Source organism: Peromyscus californicus, unplaced genomic scaffold, assembly GCF_007827085.1.
Source record: "Peromyscus californicus insignis strain IS unplaced genomic scaffold, ASM782708v3 Scaffold_12__1_contigs__length_115047231, whole genome shotgun sequence".
In the NCBI taxonomy this organism is placed as follows: Eukaryota; Metazoa; Chordata; class Mammalia; order Rodentia; family Cricetidae; genus Peromyscus; species Peromyscus californicus.
Genome location: NW_026294413.1, coordinates 90936005 through 90950202, shown reverse-complemented (window position 1 = coordinate 90950202; position 14198 = coordinate 90936005). Strand labels below are relative to the sequence as shown.

The window sequence follows — 14198 nt, the reverse complement described above, 5'->3', positions numbered from 1 at the left end:
GAAAAGGTACCAAGCCACATGGCTAAACATAAATAAGAATTATGGGTTAATTTAAGTGTAAGAGCTAGTCAGAAATAAGCGTGAGCTAATGGCCATACAGTTTGCAAATAATATAAGCCTCTGTGTGTTTACTTGGGTCTGAGCGGCTGCAGGACTGGTAGGTGAGAGAGATTTGTCCTGACTGCGGGCCAGGAAGGATACAGGAAAGCTTCCAGCTAAAATCAGGAGGTTCCAAATCTTGAAAATATCAATACTTAAAAAACAAAAATAACTAAGCAACACAAACTGTATGGGGCGTGGCGACACACAACTAAAATCCCAGGACTGAGGAGGCTGAAATAGAATCTCAAATTCAGGCCCAACCTGGGCAACCTAATGAAATTATCTCAAAACAATAAAAATATCAAACTAAATAAATTCATCTAAAAATCTAATATGTTGTAAATGAAAAGAACCTGGATATCTGCATGACTGATTTACAGGGAGGCTGAGGCAGGAGGACTAGAGAGAGTTCATGGCCAGCCTGGGCTACATAGTTAAGTCCCAGGCCAGTCTAGAACACAATATAAAACAAAACAAAAAAACAAAAACAAAAACAAAAAAAACAAGCTGTATGATGATATTTTGTTTGTGATCTAACAAATAAAGCTTGCGTAAAGATCATAGTACAGAGATAAGCCACCAGGTAGCCACAGAGGCCAGGCAGTGGTGGCCTTTAATCCCAGCACCTAGGTTGATGGAGACAGGAAGTGATATGGCTGGGCAGAGAGAGGAATGTAAGGCGGGAGAAGACAGGAGCACAGTCTCTTTCAGGCTGAGGATTTTGTAAAGGTAAGAACAAGAGGCTGGCTGCTCTGCTTCTCTGATCTTTCAGCATTTACCCTGACTCCAGGTTTTTATTAATAAGACCAATTAGGATTCATGCTACAGCTGAGTATAGTAGTTAATGCCTATATTCACAATACTTGGTAGACTGAAGCCAAAGGATTAGGAGTTTGGGGCCAGCCTTGACTACATAGCAAGTTCAAGGCCAGCTTGAGCTACATGTGACCCTATTTCAAAGTATTAACAAATAAAACCAATTTCTTTACATGTGCTGCCACACAGGTAATCAATACATACACATGTAAGCATATGTGTATGTATTGTAGGTTTTTATTTTGTCCTCTTCCTATTTTAGGCATTGCTTTTACTAACTTTCATGTTACAAGTAAACATTTGCTTTATTCATTAATTATCACCACATATTCAAAATGTAATATACATAAAATGATTAAGCAAAAGTAACGGTATTACTAAATAGAACACCAGTAGCACAGACTCTGAGAGAAACAATCAATCAATGGGACCTCTTGAAACTGAGAAGCTTTTGTAGAGCAAAGGATACGGTCAACAAGGCAAAGCGACAGCCTACAGAATGGGAAAAGATCTTCACCAACCCCACATCTGACAGAGGACTGATATCCAGAATATATAAGGAACTCAAGAAATTAGACATCAAACTGCCCAACAGTCCAATTAAGAAATGGGCTATAGAACTAAACAGAGAATTCTCAACAGAGGAAACTCAAATGGCCGAAAGACATTTAAGGAATTGCTCAACATCCCTAATCATCAGGGAAATGCAAATCAAAACAACTCTGAGATACCACCTTACGCCTGTCAGAATGGCTAAGATCAAAAACACTGAAGACACCTTATGCTGGAGAGGATGTGGAGCTAGGGGAACTCTCCTCCACTGCTGGTGGGAATGCAAGCTTGTACAACCACTTTGGAAATCAATATGGCGCTTTCTTAGAAAATTGGGAATCAATCTCCCCCAAGATCCAGCTATACCACTCTTGGGCATATACCCAAGGAATGCTCAACCACACCATAAGAGCACTTGTTCAGCTATGTTCATATCAGCATTGTTTGTAATAGCCAGAACATGGAAACAACCTAGATGCCCTTCAACTGAAGAATGGATAAACAAAATGTGGTACATATACACAATGGAATACTACTCAGCAGAGAAAAACAATGGCATCATGAGGTTTGCAGACAAATGGATGGATCTAGAAAAAATCATCCTGAGTGAGGTAACCCAGACTCAGAAAGACAAACATGGTATGTACTCACTCATAGCAGGATACTAGACATGAAACAAGGATGACTTGTCTGCTACTCACATCACCAGGGAGGCTACCTGGAAAACAGGACCCCAAGAAAGACACAGGGATCGCCCAATGACAGAGAAATGGAATGAGATCTACATGAACAGCCCGGACATGAGTGGGGGTAATAAAAGGCGAGGGTCGAGGGAAAGAGAGCTTGGGGGAGCGGGAGATCCCAGCTGGATCAACAACAGAGAGGGAGAACAAGGAATAGGAGACCATGGTAAATGAAGACCACATGAGAATAGGAAGAAGCAAAGTGCTAGAGAGGCCCACAGAAATCCACAAAGATACCAAAACAACAAACTGCCGGCAATGGTTGAGAGACAGCCTGAACTGACCTACTCTGGTGATGGGATGGCCAAACACCCTAATTGTTGTGCTAGAAACCTCATCCAACTACTGAGGGATCTGGATGCAGAGATCCATGACTAAGCCCTGGGTGGATCTCTGGGAGTCCAATTAGCGAGAATGAGGAGGGTTTATATGAGCGAGAATTGTTGAGACCAAGGTTGGATAAAGCACAGGGACAAATAGCCAAATGAATGGAAACACATGAACTATGAACCAATGGCTGAGGGGTCCCCACTGGATCAGGCCCTCCGAATGGGTGAGACAGTTGATTGGCTTGATCTGTTTGGGAGGCATCCAGGCAGTGGGACCAGATCTTGTGCTCATTGCATGAGTTGGCTGTTTGAAACCTGGGGCCTATGCAGGATTGTTTGGCTCGGCCTGGGAGGAGGTGACTAGACCTACCTGGACTGAGTCTACCAGGTTGACCTCAGTCTGTGGGGAAGGCTTTGCCCTGGAGGAGATGGGAATGGGGGGCGGGGGTTGGGGGAAGGTGAGGGGGACGGGAGGGGGGAGAACAAGGGAATCCGTGGCTGATATGTAGAACTGAATTGTATTGCAAAATAAATTAAAATAAATTTAAAAAAAAAAAAAGTAATGGCATTAGAAGAGAAAAATCAGGGACTGGAGAGATGGTTCGGTGGTTAAGAGGACTAGCTGGTGTTCCAGAGGACCCAGGTTTGGGTTCCAGCACCTCATGGCAGCTCACAACTATCTGTAATTCTAGTTCCAGGGAATGATTATGGTTCTACAGAATCCAATGCCCACTACATATGCATGGTACTCTTACTTACATACAGACAAAACACATATAAAATAAAAATACATAAAATCTTTAAAAACCCTGGCTGTCATGATAGAACTCTCATCCAGTGTCTGATCGAAGGGGATGCAGAGATCCACGGCCAAGCCCCAGGTGGAGCTCCGGGAGTCCAATTGGTGAGAGAGAGAGAGAAGGGATTGTATGAGCGAGAGCTATTGAGACCATGACTGGAAAAAGCACAAGGACAAATAGCCAAACTAGTGGAAACACATGAACTGTGAACCATTGGCTGAGGAGTCCCCATGGAACTGGACCAGGCCCTCTGGATAAGTGAGACAGTTGATTAGTTTGAACTGTTTGGGAGGCCCCCAGGCAGTGGAGCCAAGACCTGTCCTTGGTGCATGGGCTGGCTTTTTTGGAGCTTGGAGCCTGGAGCCTATGCTAGGACATTTTGCTCAGCCTTGGTGTAGGGAGGAGTGGACTGGACCTGCCTCGGCTGAGTCTACCAGGCTGGGCTGACTCCCCAGGGGAGACCTTGCCTTGGAGGAGGTGGGCATGGGGAGTGGACTGGGGGGAGGGCTGGGGGTGGGAGGAGGGAGGACGGGGGAATCCGTGGCTGATATGTGAAATTAAGTTAATAATAAAATAAAAAAATTTTTTTAAAAAAGAAAAGAATTTACACCAAAAAAGAGAGAGAGAGAATATCAAAGTGCTTTATGCATCCTTATGCTGAGATTTCATAGTATTATAATGAGGTGCTTTAGAGAATAAACCAGCAGATCTTGTTCCTTCAGGTATTTCCTTACTGATTAGGAGGGATGAGGGATAGAGGTAATGCTGCCCAAACTGTAGAGTGAAAAAGGGCACTGAACTCCTGGTCCTCCTGCCTCTGCCTCCTAAGTGCTGGGATTACAGAGGTGTGCCACCATATTGATTAGCTCCTGTGTGTGTGTGTGTGTGTGTGTGTGTGTGTGTGTGTGTGTGTGTGTGTGTGTGTGTGTGTAGCCTATTTATATGCATCAAGATATGTGATATGTGTGTTTGCACCTGTATATGTACAAGTGTGTACATCTATTCCAGCCTAAGGGAAGGCTAAAATCAGTGTTAGATGTCTTCCTCCAAAGACAAGGTCTTATTGAACCCAGAGCTTCCTATTTTGGCTATTCAGATTAGAGCAAGCCATGGTCCAATCTCACTCTCTCAAAATCTCTCTATCATCCCCCTCCCTCAAGCAAGGAATAGAACCCATGGCCTCAAGTCCTCTAGTAGTTTGCTATATTCCTAGCCACATCCTGTGTGATTTAGAAGCTAAATTCATCCCTCTTATGGTAAATTCTTTGTTATAGATCACCACTCTTACTAACAGATCAATAGAGTGAAAGAACAATCATTTTATATGTGAAATGTACTGTCATTTTGTTAACAGGGCAGTTTCTGGTTTGAATCTGCGCTGTTTGTTTTCAGCAGTGGAGAATGGTACAGCAGGGGCATCTAACTGGATCTGAATTCTAGGGTATTCCAAAAGGAGCTTGCTTACAGGATACAGTGGTAAAAGGAATGAAACGATGCAATACTTACTATGTTTAACTTGTCAAATAACCAGTTTGGCTGAACATTTTCCTCCAAAATGGTATTTAAGTATCAAAATTTAATTTCCATAAAAATTAAAGATAAATATTTTGAAGTTAAAAGGAAATTCTTACATACTTGTGCAATTCTTTTTCTTGCCGCTGCAGTTCTGATGACAACAAAACATTTTCCTTTTTTAGAGAATGGCATTCAGTTTCCAATACATTCCATTCCTTTTTCAACTTCTCTAGTTCACCTAAAATAGCCGCAAAATGTATTTGTTAATATAGGAACCAAAACCACCTGTATTCAAAGGAGACATAGTAACATTTCAGAGAATACATTTTCCACTCTTCAAAGCATGTAGGTTTTTATAGAACAGTCTTTTTTTTTTTATCACTTTGCTTCTATTGTGCAAAGAGATGCTGTCACCTTAAAAAACAGGGCATTTCTTTTCCTTCACTGTTTGCTGGTTGGTTTGTTTGTTGGCCAGGAGGTCACTGTGGAGCCCAGACTGGCTGGGACAGTTCTATGTAAACCAGGCTGGCCACAAACTCACAGCGCACCACTTGCCTCTGCCTCCCAAGCACTGGCACTATGCGTGGGTTCCACTATGCCTGGCTGCTTCACTGTTTTAAGACAATAATGTTATTGTTTGCTTATTTTTGACATACACTCTCAGGATATAACCGAGGCAGGCCTTACACTCATAATCCTCTGGTCTCTACTTCCCAGGTGCTGGGATTATGGGTGTGCTCCACTGTTATGACATATACTCCTCAATGGCATTATAAAGGACTAATAGTACATGACTGTAAAAACACACTTATCACGGAACCTGTAGACCTGCAGAATATACCTACAGCCCTAATACAGAAGCCCTGGTTTATACAGTTACCTTCTATCAAAGAGAACAATCACTGCTGCCAGGTGTGAGCTGGGACAACATGGTGTGACTAAGGGCCACCCCCTCCTAGTCCCTGAAAGCAGGAGTTAGGAGCTTTGCACCTAAACATTCACTCACTCACCTTGCAACCTTGTTGCCTCCTCTCTTTGCTGGTCTTCACACTGCTGACATCTAAGCTGGAAACTGCTCTGTAAACTGGTGATTTCTTTCTCATATTCAGACGCTGCTTTCCTCCAACCCTCAAGCTCCGCTCTCACCTTCTTAAGCTCTTCTTGCAAAGAAGCAAAGTCAGTGTCCCGCTCAGAAGCAGCCTTTGCCGCTGCTTGATGAAGGAGCAAAATCTCATCTTGGGCACTAAGCAATTTATCTCTTGTGCTGGAGATTTCAGTGTCCTTTTCCTCTTGGAGATTCTCCATATCCACATGTAACCTCTGCAGCTGGACTGTAAAAGTGTATTAACTATCATTTTCTTAAGTTCATAGGAACTAGGAACAAAATTACAAAACATTATAGGACACAGCTTTTATGTAGCCTAGCTGTCATAGCTGTTTCTTTCGATTAAATTACACAAGCAATCCGTGTTAGACACATGAAATGCCAAAATACAGATGCAAAAGCGAAAAGCCAAAAGTCTAAAACAAATTTTATTTTCCCCCACAGAGATGAGATTTATTTTAATATTTTGGTAATTATTTTCTTTGTTTTTCTAATGCCTTCATACAGATATAAAAACAAGCATTAAGTAGAAAGGGATATATATGTATGTTTATATGTAATACATATTTTTCTGTCCTCTTGCTGGTGAAAATACTTTGGGTGAGGGGGTGGTGAAAATATTTTGGGTGAGGGGGTGAGACAAAGTTTTATTTAGCTCCGGCAAACCTCAAATTCATTATGTAGCTGAGGTGGGTCTTGAACTCATGACCTTCCTGCCTCGTCTCTTGAGATTACAGACATGCACCACCACAGTTAGCATCACCCCTGCCTTTTACTGGGTTAATGGGACAATCCCTCCCTGTCATATCCTTTAAAGAAAAAATGTCCAAGAGGCCAGTGTAACAGTTTCTAGGGAAGAACCAGAGGCATGACAGAGGACTCTGCAATCTTACTGTGTCATGCCTTTTCAATCACCGAACCAGACAATAACCACAGCCATCTCAGTCTTGGGATGCCCCATACCTTGAAGAACCTGTATTTGTTTAGCAGATTCCTCAACTTGATTTCGATAGGCTTTACGTTCTTCTTCCAAAAGAGCTAAAAAGCAAAAACAAGGTAGATCGAATTTTGTGAGTTAATGAAAAGCATTCACAATTGCATAGCTAAAATTTCTAAAATTTTTCTTTCATAGTTTACTGAAAGACACAAGAGTTAGGTGATAAGTATTATCGATATTAGCCATTAAGATTTTAGGAACACAAAACAATAGTAAGTAACAAATCTATAAAATCCAGTTACAGAGTTTCTACATACCATACCACCAACAAGCCTTTCTTACACAAGAAATATCCTAATAATTAGTAATCATCACTGTCTGATAGCACAGGCTTATAATCCCAAATACTAGGAAGGCTAAAGCAAAGAAGTTCACAAGTTCAAGGCCAGCCTCAGCTACACATTGAACTCAAAGCTAGCCTCGGCTATGTTGGAGGACCCTCTCTATAAAAGAGGATTAGAAATATACCTCAGGGGTGGAGTGCTTGCCTACTATACACCAAGGCCCAGGTACAAGCCCTGGCACCATTAAAAACGAGTAATTTATTAAGGACCAGGCATGGTATTGCACACTTTAGCCTAATCCCAGCACTCAGATAACAGAGGCAGACAGATCTCTGTGAGTTCAAGCAAGCCTGGTCTGTGTAGCGGCCCTTGCCAGCAAGGGCTATGTAGTGAGACCCTATCTCAAAACCAAAACCACCCTCCAACTACAAATGAACAAAACAAATCTTAAAAATCACACACCAAGACAAAACGAAATTAAAAAAAAACCCCGAAAAATAACATTCTTGTGTTTACTATGAAGCACATAGCAAATACAAATTAAAGGCTGATTGCTAAATATTTTTTCATGGTAATTAAGTATTAGCCTGTATCCTCTAAGAGTCAAGAGAAAGGAATGCCTGTTTGTTGTTTTGTTTTGTTTTTTTTTTAATTTTTGCGGATCTGGGGATCAAAGCCAGGGTTTCACCAAGCTAGACTGGCCTTATACCAAGCTATAGCTACCTTGAGCTACCATCCTCACAGCTCATCAAGACAGTAATGTCTTTAAAAATCAGGAAAGGAAATAGTCATAAGAAGATCCCAGCTTCTTCTTGGCATTAATTGTTCTTCAGCTCAGGAAGTGCATCTTATAAAACCTAAGGATGCCCTAAGAATCCATGAGATCTTAGGACTCTCCAAGATTCATTGCCAAAGGGCAAACACTGGAATGCTAAGGAAGCCTAAGGTCCAGAGAACAGCAGGGCCCACTGGCAAATGGTTATGAGAAGGGCCACAAGAAGAAGTGGCCAAGAGGAGATCCTATCCCTTTTTCACAGAGGAGATCCTATCCCTTTTTCACAGAGGAGATCCTATCCCTTTTTCACAGAGGAGATCCTATCCCTTTTTCTTTTCTCTTCTGAGGGAGTCTAGCTACCCAGGCTGGCCTCAAACTTGTGCTCTTCTTTCCTCCACATGTACCACTGTGCTCAGCTCAGAAGATCCCATACTCTGAACCTTGCCTACAGCCTTACTGTTAAATAAATTCCCCGCCCCAAACTGAGCACTAATATTAAGTATAACTCAATTTACGGGGTTCCACCAAGTAAATTGATTGATTGGGCATCTCACATTTGAACTATGAAATTTGAAACTTTTGACCCCAACCACTTCAGATAAGGTACTTGGTTGTCCAGGAACTTGCTCTGTAGACCAGGCTGGCCTCCAAGTCAGAGACCCACCTGCCTCTGCCTCCTGAGTGCTGGGATTAAAGGCCTGCACCACCACTGCCACAGTTCTCATCTTACCATCTGAAATGGAAGCTTAGAAGGTTGAATGGATGTCTGAGAACAAGTCTAGCAAAGCCCTGACTCTGGAGACCCTGCTGTATGCCTCTGGGTTCTGAGTTTTCTGACATCAAAGCACACTGTCTGCTTTCACAGGCCCCCGGGGAGTTGCAGTGATCTTGATCTCACCTTGAAGTTCAAAGCATTTTTGTTTACTTGCTCTAGCTAGCTCCTGGGCTTCGATCAATTCTTTTCGAAGATGCTGAATTTCTTGTTTGGTCTCAGTTTCTGACTGTGCACCCTGCAAGTCATCTGACAAAAACATATTTATTTTAAAAGCAAGTGTTAGTACTGCACTATAATCTCTATAGTTAAAATCTAGTGCTCTTTTTTATGTTTAGACACACACACAGCTAATCACATGGCACAACTGAGTTAAACAAATTAGAGTAAGCATATTAGTTAACTTTACCTTCGACAACACAGAGTTAACATGGATACTAGTACTATAAAATACAGAAATTAACATACAGCTCCTGTAAAACTTGAAATTTGGTGAGATAGGCATAACACTGTTCTCCATCAATTTTCAAATTATATTTATTATTACTATTGTTATTTCTCTCTCTCTCTCTGTGTGTGTGTGTGTGTGTGTGTGTGTGTGTGTGTGTGTGTGTGTGTGTGTGAGAGAGAGAGAGAGAGAGAGAGAGAGAGAGAGAGAAAGAGAGAGAGAGAGAGAGAGAGAGAGAGGCCACAGTGCATGCGTAGAGGCCATAAGGAAGTTGGCTCTTCCGCTCCACCATGCAGTCCCAGGGATCGAACTCAGGTCACCAGGCCTGGCAGCGGTGCCTAATTTACCAGATGAGCCCTCTTTCCACTTCCTTCTCTATCAGTTTTGAAATTTAACAATAAGACAAAAAAAAATTTACTTGGAACTTAAATAAAAATGGAAAAACAAAAGAAATTCTTCTTCAAGAAAGAAAATGAGGACCAGCAAGGCTCAGTGGGTAGAGGCATATCCAAGCAGACCCAGGGATCTGTGTCCCACCCTGGAATCCCACAGGACAGCAGGATGGAACAGACTCCCTACGAGTTGTCCTCTTAACTCTGCACGCACACCTCCCCCACCCCACCCCACCCCACCCCACCCCACCCCACCCCCCAACAAACAAACTAAATTAAAACAAACAACAATGAAAAACTTCCGGTTTTATCTGTTTGTTTTTGCTGTATGTGTGTTGTGAGTGTTTGTATTTGTTAAGAAAGAATCTCACTATGTATCCCTGTCTAGTCTGAATCTCAGTATGCAAACTAGGCTGGCATGAGATCTGTCTGTCTCTGCCTCCTGAATGCTAGGACTAAAGGTGTACACTAGCAAAAAAAAAAAAAAAAAAAAAAAAAAAAACAGTTTTTTAAAGTATTATTACAATGTTACTTGTAGAATACAAAACAAAAAAAAGCGTGTGTGTGTGTGTGTGTGTGTGTGTGCGTGTGTGTGTGCGTGTGCGTGTGCGTGTGCGTGTGTGTGTGTGTGTGTGTGTGTGTGTGTGTGTGATAACATTTAAAGAAGCAGAGACCATTTGAGGGTAGCATAAGAGGAATTGAAAGGAGGGAAGGGTAATGGGGAAACAAAGTAGTTACAGTTTAAAAAAAACAAAATCAGCCCTAAACACACAATAAAAACTACTCAACTGTATCTAATTTGTACCCACTAACATATCACAGCATGTAAACATACTTGCCGAATTATTAACTGATGTCATCTTAGCGATTTAACTAAAGTAAATTTAATCCAGCATTATACCTCAAATATGCCACTTTCCTAACCTCTTTCCTTTCTACTCTGTTGCTCATCTTTGCTGTATTGAAACTTCTAGTGGGTTAGAAAGGTGACTCAGTGGCTAAGAGAGTTTGCTAAGCAACCATGAGGACTAGAATTCAGATTCTGGCACCCAGGTAACAAGCTAGGTATCTTGCAAATACCTGTTACTAGAGCTCCAAAGGATCTCATATCCTTTTCTGGCCTCTGAGTGCACACAGGCATACACATACCACCACCATCACACCCGCAAAAAAATAAAGGCATACACAAATGCACACACATACATACACACACACACACACACACACACACACACACACACACACACACACACACACAAAATCAAATATTTAAAAATATTTTGGCTATAGAACACTGACCAACATCATCCAGTAAGTAATATATTTATATTACATTCTAGTTGGGTTTTACATTCTTTTGCTTGCAAGTAGTTCAGCTTTACTACACAGCAAGTTCTAGGTTAGCCTGGGCTATAGGGTGAGACCTTGTAGCAAAAAGTAAAATAAAGATTCTTACTACAGTAGGAGGTAAGAAGATAAATATGTAAGAAATTATAGTTATGAAACCATTCTTTGATCCCTACTACAGCAGTAACTACTCAGGTGAAAATAATCAGCATATGCTAAACACATGTAATAACAAATCTGAGGTTCAATAGAACATGTATGTAGTCACAGGCAATTCTCCACAAGATACTCATTAGTTACAAAAAGAAAATTAGTTACTTTGCAAGGAGAAACCTGAGAAACAACACCTTAAATAGTCAAGGTTAATGTCACCAACAATGGAACAATTCACTATCAGGCACTTTCTGACATGAGACCTAATATTTCTGTAAATATACATAGTTTTTAATCTAGTCATGAGGAGGTATTAGTCACATACAAACTGAGAGACATTTTAATTGTCCCATGCTGTTCAAAACTGTTAATGTCATAAAACTCAAAGGAGTCTGGAGAGACATGACAAAAGCAATATGTGATTCAGGACTCTTTTGTCATCGGCACATTACAAAGACAACAGAAAAATGAGAATAAAGTCTGCAGATTGGGAGTACAGTTACACATCAATGTTAAGTTCTTAATTTTGAGAATGGTATAGCAGTCACATAAGAGGAGCTAGATATGTGTAGCAAAGTATTTAGGAGTAAAGGCTATCATGTCTGAGTGATCCACAGGTAAAAAGAGAGAGATGGAGAAAATAATGATGAATAAAATTTGATAAAGTGAACAACTATGGGTATAATACTTACATTTGGGGAATCTGAATGAAGAATATATGGGACTCTTAGTCCTAAGGCTATAACTTTTCTATAGGTCAGGAATTATGTCAAAGTAAAAATATTAAAAGAAAACACCTACATATATTTAAATAGAGGGAATGCAGAATATCAAAACTTACTGAATCTAGGAAGTAAGCATATACAGGTGTTCCTGGTTATCTTCAGCATTTACCATGTTTGCATTTTTTTAATAGTTAAAAAAAAAAAATCTCTCTTAAAGTAACCAATCCTAATGCCACCATCTTAGGACAAGCCCCAATCATTTCTGACTAAATTCCATCAGCTTATCTTGCCCTTCTGGTTTAATCATTATGAGCACAGTAAGAGTAAATGAATTACTATAACAGCTAAAGCAAAGATGCTTTGCTTTAATAAGAGGATCCATCTCTGAAGTCTATAGACAGACAATTCTCATGCCCAGCAGAACACTTCTCGAGCTAGGTCAAGCTGTGAAACAAAACTAACACAGCAAGCACTTTGCTTTCAAAAGAAATACAAAGGAAGTGGGTTTTATGCTAAGCAATCACATTTTAAAAGGAAAGATATAATCAATGCATAATGAGCTGTACTCATACAAGGGAGCATATTTTCGAATTAGTTCTCTGAACCATAGAAAGAACCAACATTTTAATTACAAAAAGTAAGATGGTATGTATTAAATCACACAAACACAAACTCTAGAGCATTTGGTCACAAGAGTACTACTACTACTACTACTACTGACTAAAATTTTCACAAATTAAGTTTGGTGCAATAAACACAAATGACCACATTCAAACTAATCACACAGTTAGTGTGCAAATCCTCCTGCTAAACAACCAAAACCGATTTTTTCAAAGACGAATGAGAAATCTTTCTGTGCTAAGGTTGATTAAACATCTGTTTTTCATAAGGTTTACTGGGAAAGTGCTTTATTAGTTTAATTTATTGTGTTTAAGTCTACTTTCACTGCGCCCTATTTTTTTTCTAAAAAAGGAATTTTTTTTAATCAGTCTGCTTCACAGCCTTGGGGAAAGTCTGGTGATGAGTATTAGTGGGAAATATTCAAATGGGGTAAATGGAAGCCTTCGGCAGCCTAATGTATTTTCTCTATCTTTTCTTTTGTAGGCTGAGTCTGATAATTTACCCTCTTTCTTTAAGAGAGAATTCCAAGTTGTATGTGGTAGTATACCACTATAATCCCACCACTCGAAAGCTGGGGTACTGCAGTCTCAACTATCCCATATCAAACCAGAAAATTCTGTCAAACTATTACACCTAATTATGTAGATTACAAATCATAACCACACATAATAAAGCACAATTTAAATGTTTCTAGTAACTTATAGTAAATAAATAATTTTAGGAATACATAAAGCTCTTACAAAGGAAAAACAATAATCACCATTTAAAGTAATAGCGGTTATTTCTTGACAACTTTGATAAAATTCACCTGCTCCTAGTCAAGCATGTAATGACTTAACACTCTGTTCTCTCCTTAAAGATTTTTATTTTATATGTATGAGTGTTTCTCCTGCATGCATTCATGCACACCACATTCACACCTGGTGCCCCACAGGAGTCAGAGGGTACTGGGTCCTCTCAAACTAGAGTTATGGATTGCTGTAAACCACTTTGTTGGTGCTGAGAACCAAACTCAAGTCCTCCAGAGCAGCGTGTGCTCTTCCATTGAGCCACTGCTCTGGTCTTTACCATTCTGTTCTTAAAAACCAAGCTGTGAGGCGCTGGAGAGATGGCTCAGCAGTTCAGAGTGTGTACTGCTTTGACAAAGTACCAAAATTCAGTTCCTAGCATCCACAAAAGGCAGCTTACAAATTCCTGTAACTCCACCTCCAAAGAATCTAATAACCTCTTCTGGCCTCCACAGGTACCTGCACTCATGTGCACTTACTTGCACATAGACATACACATATAGTTAATTAAAAATGAAATAAATCTAAAAATAATTTTAAAAAATCAAGTTGTAAAATCTTTCTATTTTACTGAGAGGCAAATGGGCCTCTAAATTTGCTATACAGTTGAAGATGGCCTTGAGTTCCTTTCTCTCCTGCCCTCCCTAATGTTGACATTATAGGCATGTGCCATCACATCCAGCTTCAAAATCTTTGAACAGCTATTGTTAAAAATACTATTTCATTAACAAAAGTTGGCAATCACACAGAAGTGTAAGAAGAGAGGGAAGGAAGGAGGAATGGAGGGAGAGAGACAGAGAGTATGAGTGTGTATGTGCATGCATGTGAATGTATATGGTGTATGGGTATATATGTGTCCATACATGTATGCATATGTGTGGACACATGCATGTGTACTTGTGAATATAGAGGCCAGAGGTCAATGTTAGGGGTC

At 40.4% G+C, this 14198-nt stretch overlaps 1 protein-coding gene across 28 annotated transcripts in view; it reads right to left on the bottom strand.

The window, feature by feature from the left end:
- The window catches only part of Slmap (sarcolemma associated protein), a 128371-nt gene that overhangs the window by 14915 nt on the left and 99258 nt on the right, over nucleotides 1–14198 (bottom strand). For 19 of the 28 annotated variants that reach the window (XM_052733832.1, XM_052733831.1, XM_052733849.1 and 16 more), the window contains 4 exons: nucleotides 8917–9039; nucleotides 6926–7000; nucleotides 5868–6188; nucleotides 4978–5095 (listed from right to left, as the gene is read on the bottom strand). In XM_052733832.1, coding sequence (XP_052589792.1) covers nucleotides 4978–5095; nucleotides 5868–6188; nucleotides 6926–7000; nucleotides 8917–9039 — 637 coding nt within the window. The remainder of the gene's footprint in view (nucleotides 1–4977; nucleotides 5096–5867; nucleotides 6189–6925; nucleotides 7001–8916; nucleotides 9040–14198) is intronic. The other 9 variants (XM_052733847.1, XM_052733845.1, XM_052733855.1 and 6 more) reach the window with 1 other exon arrangement.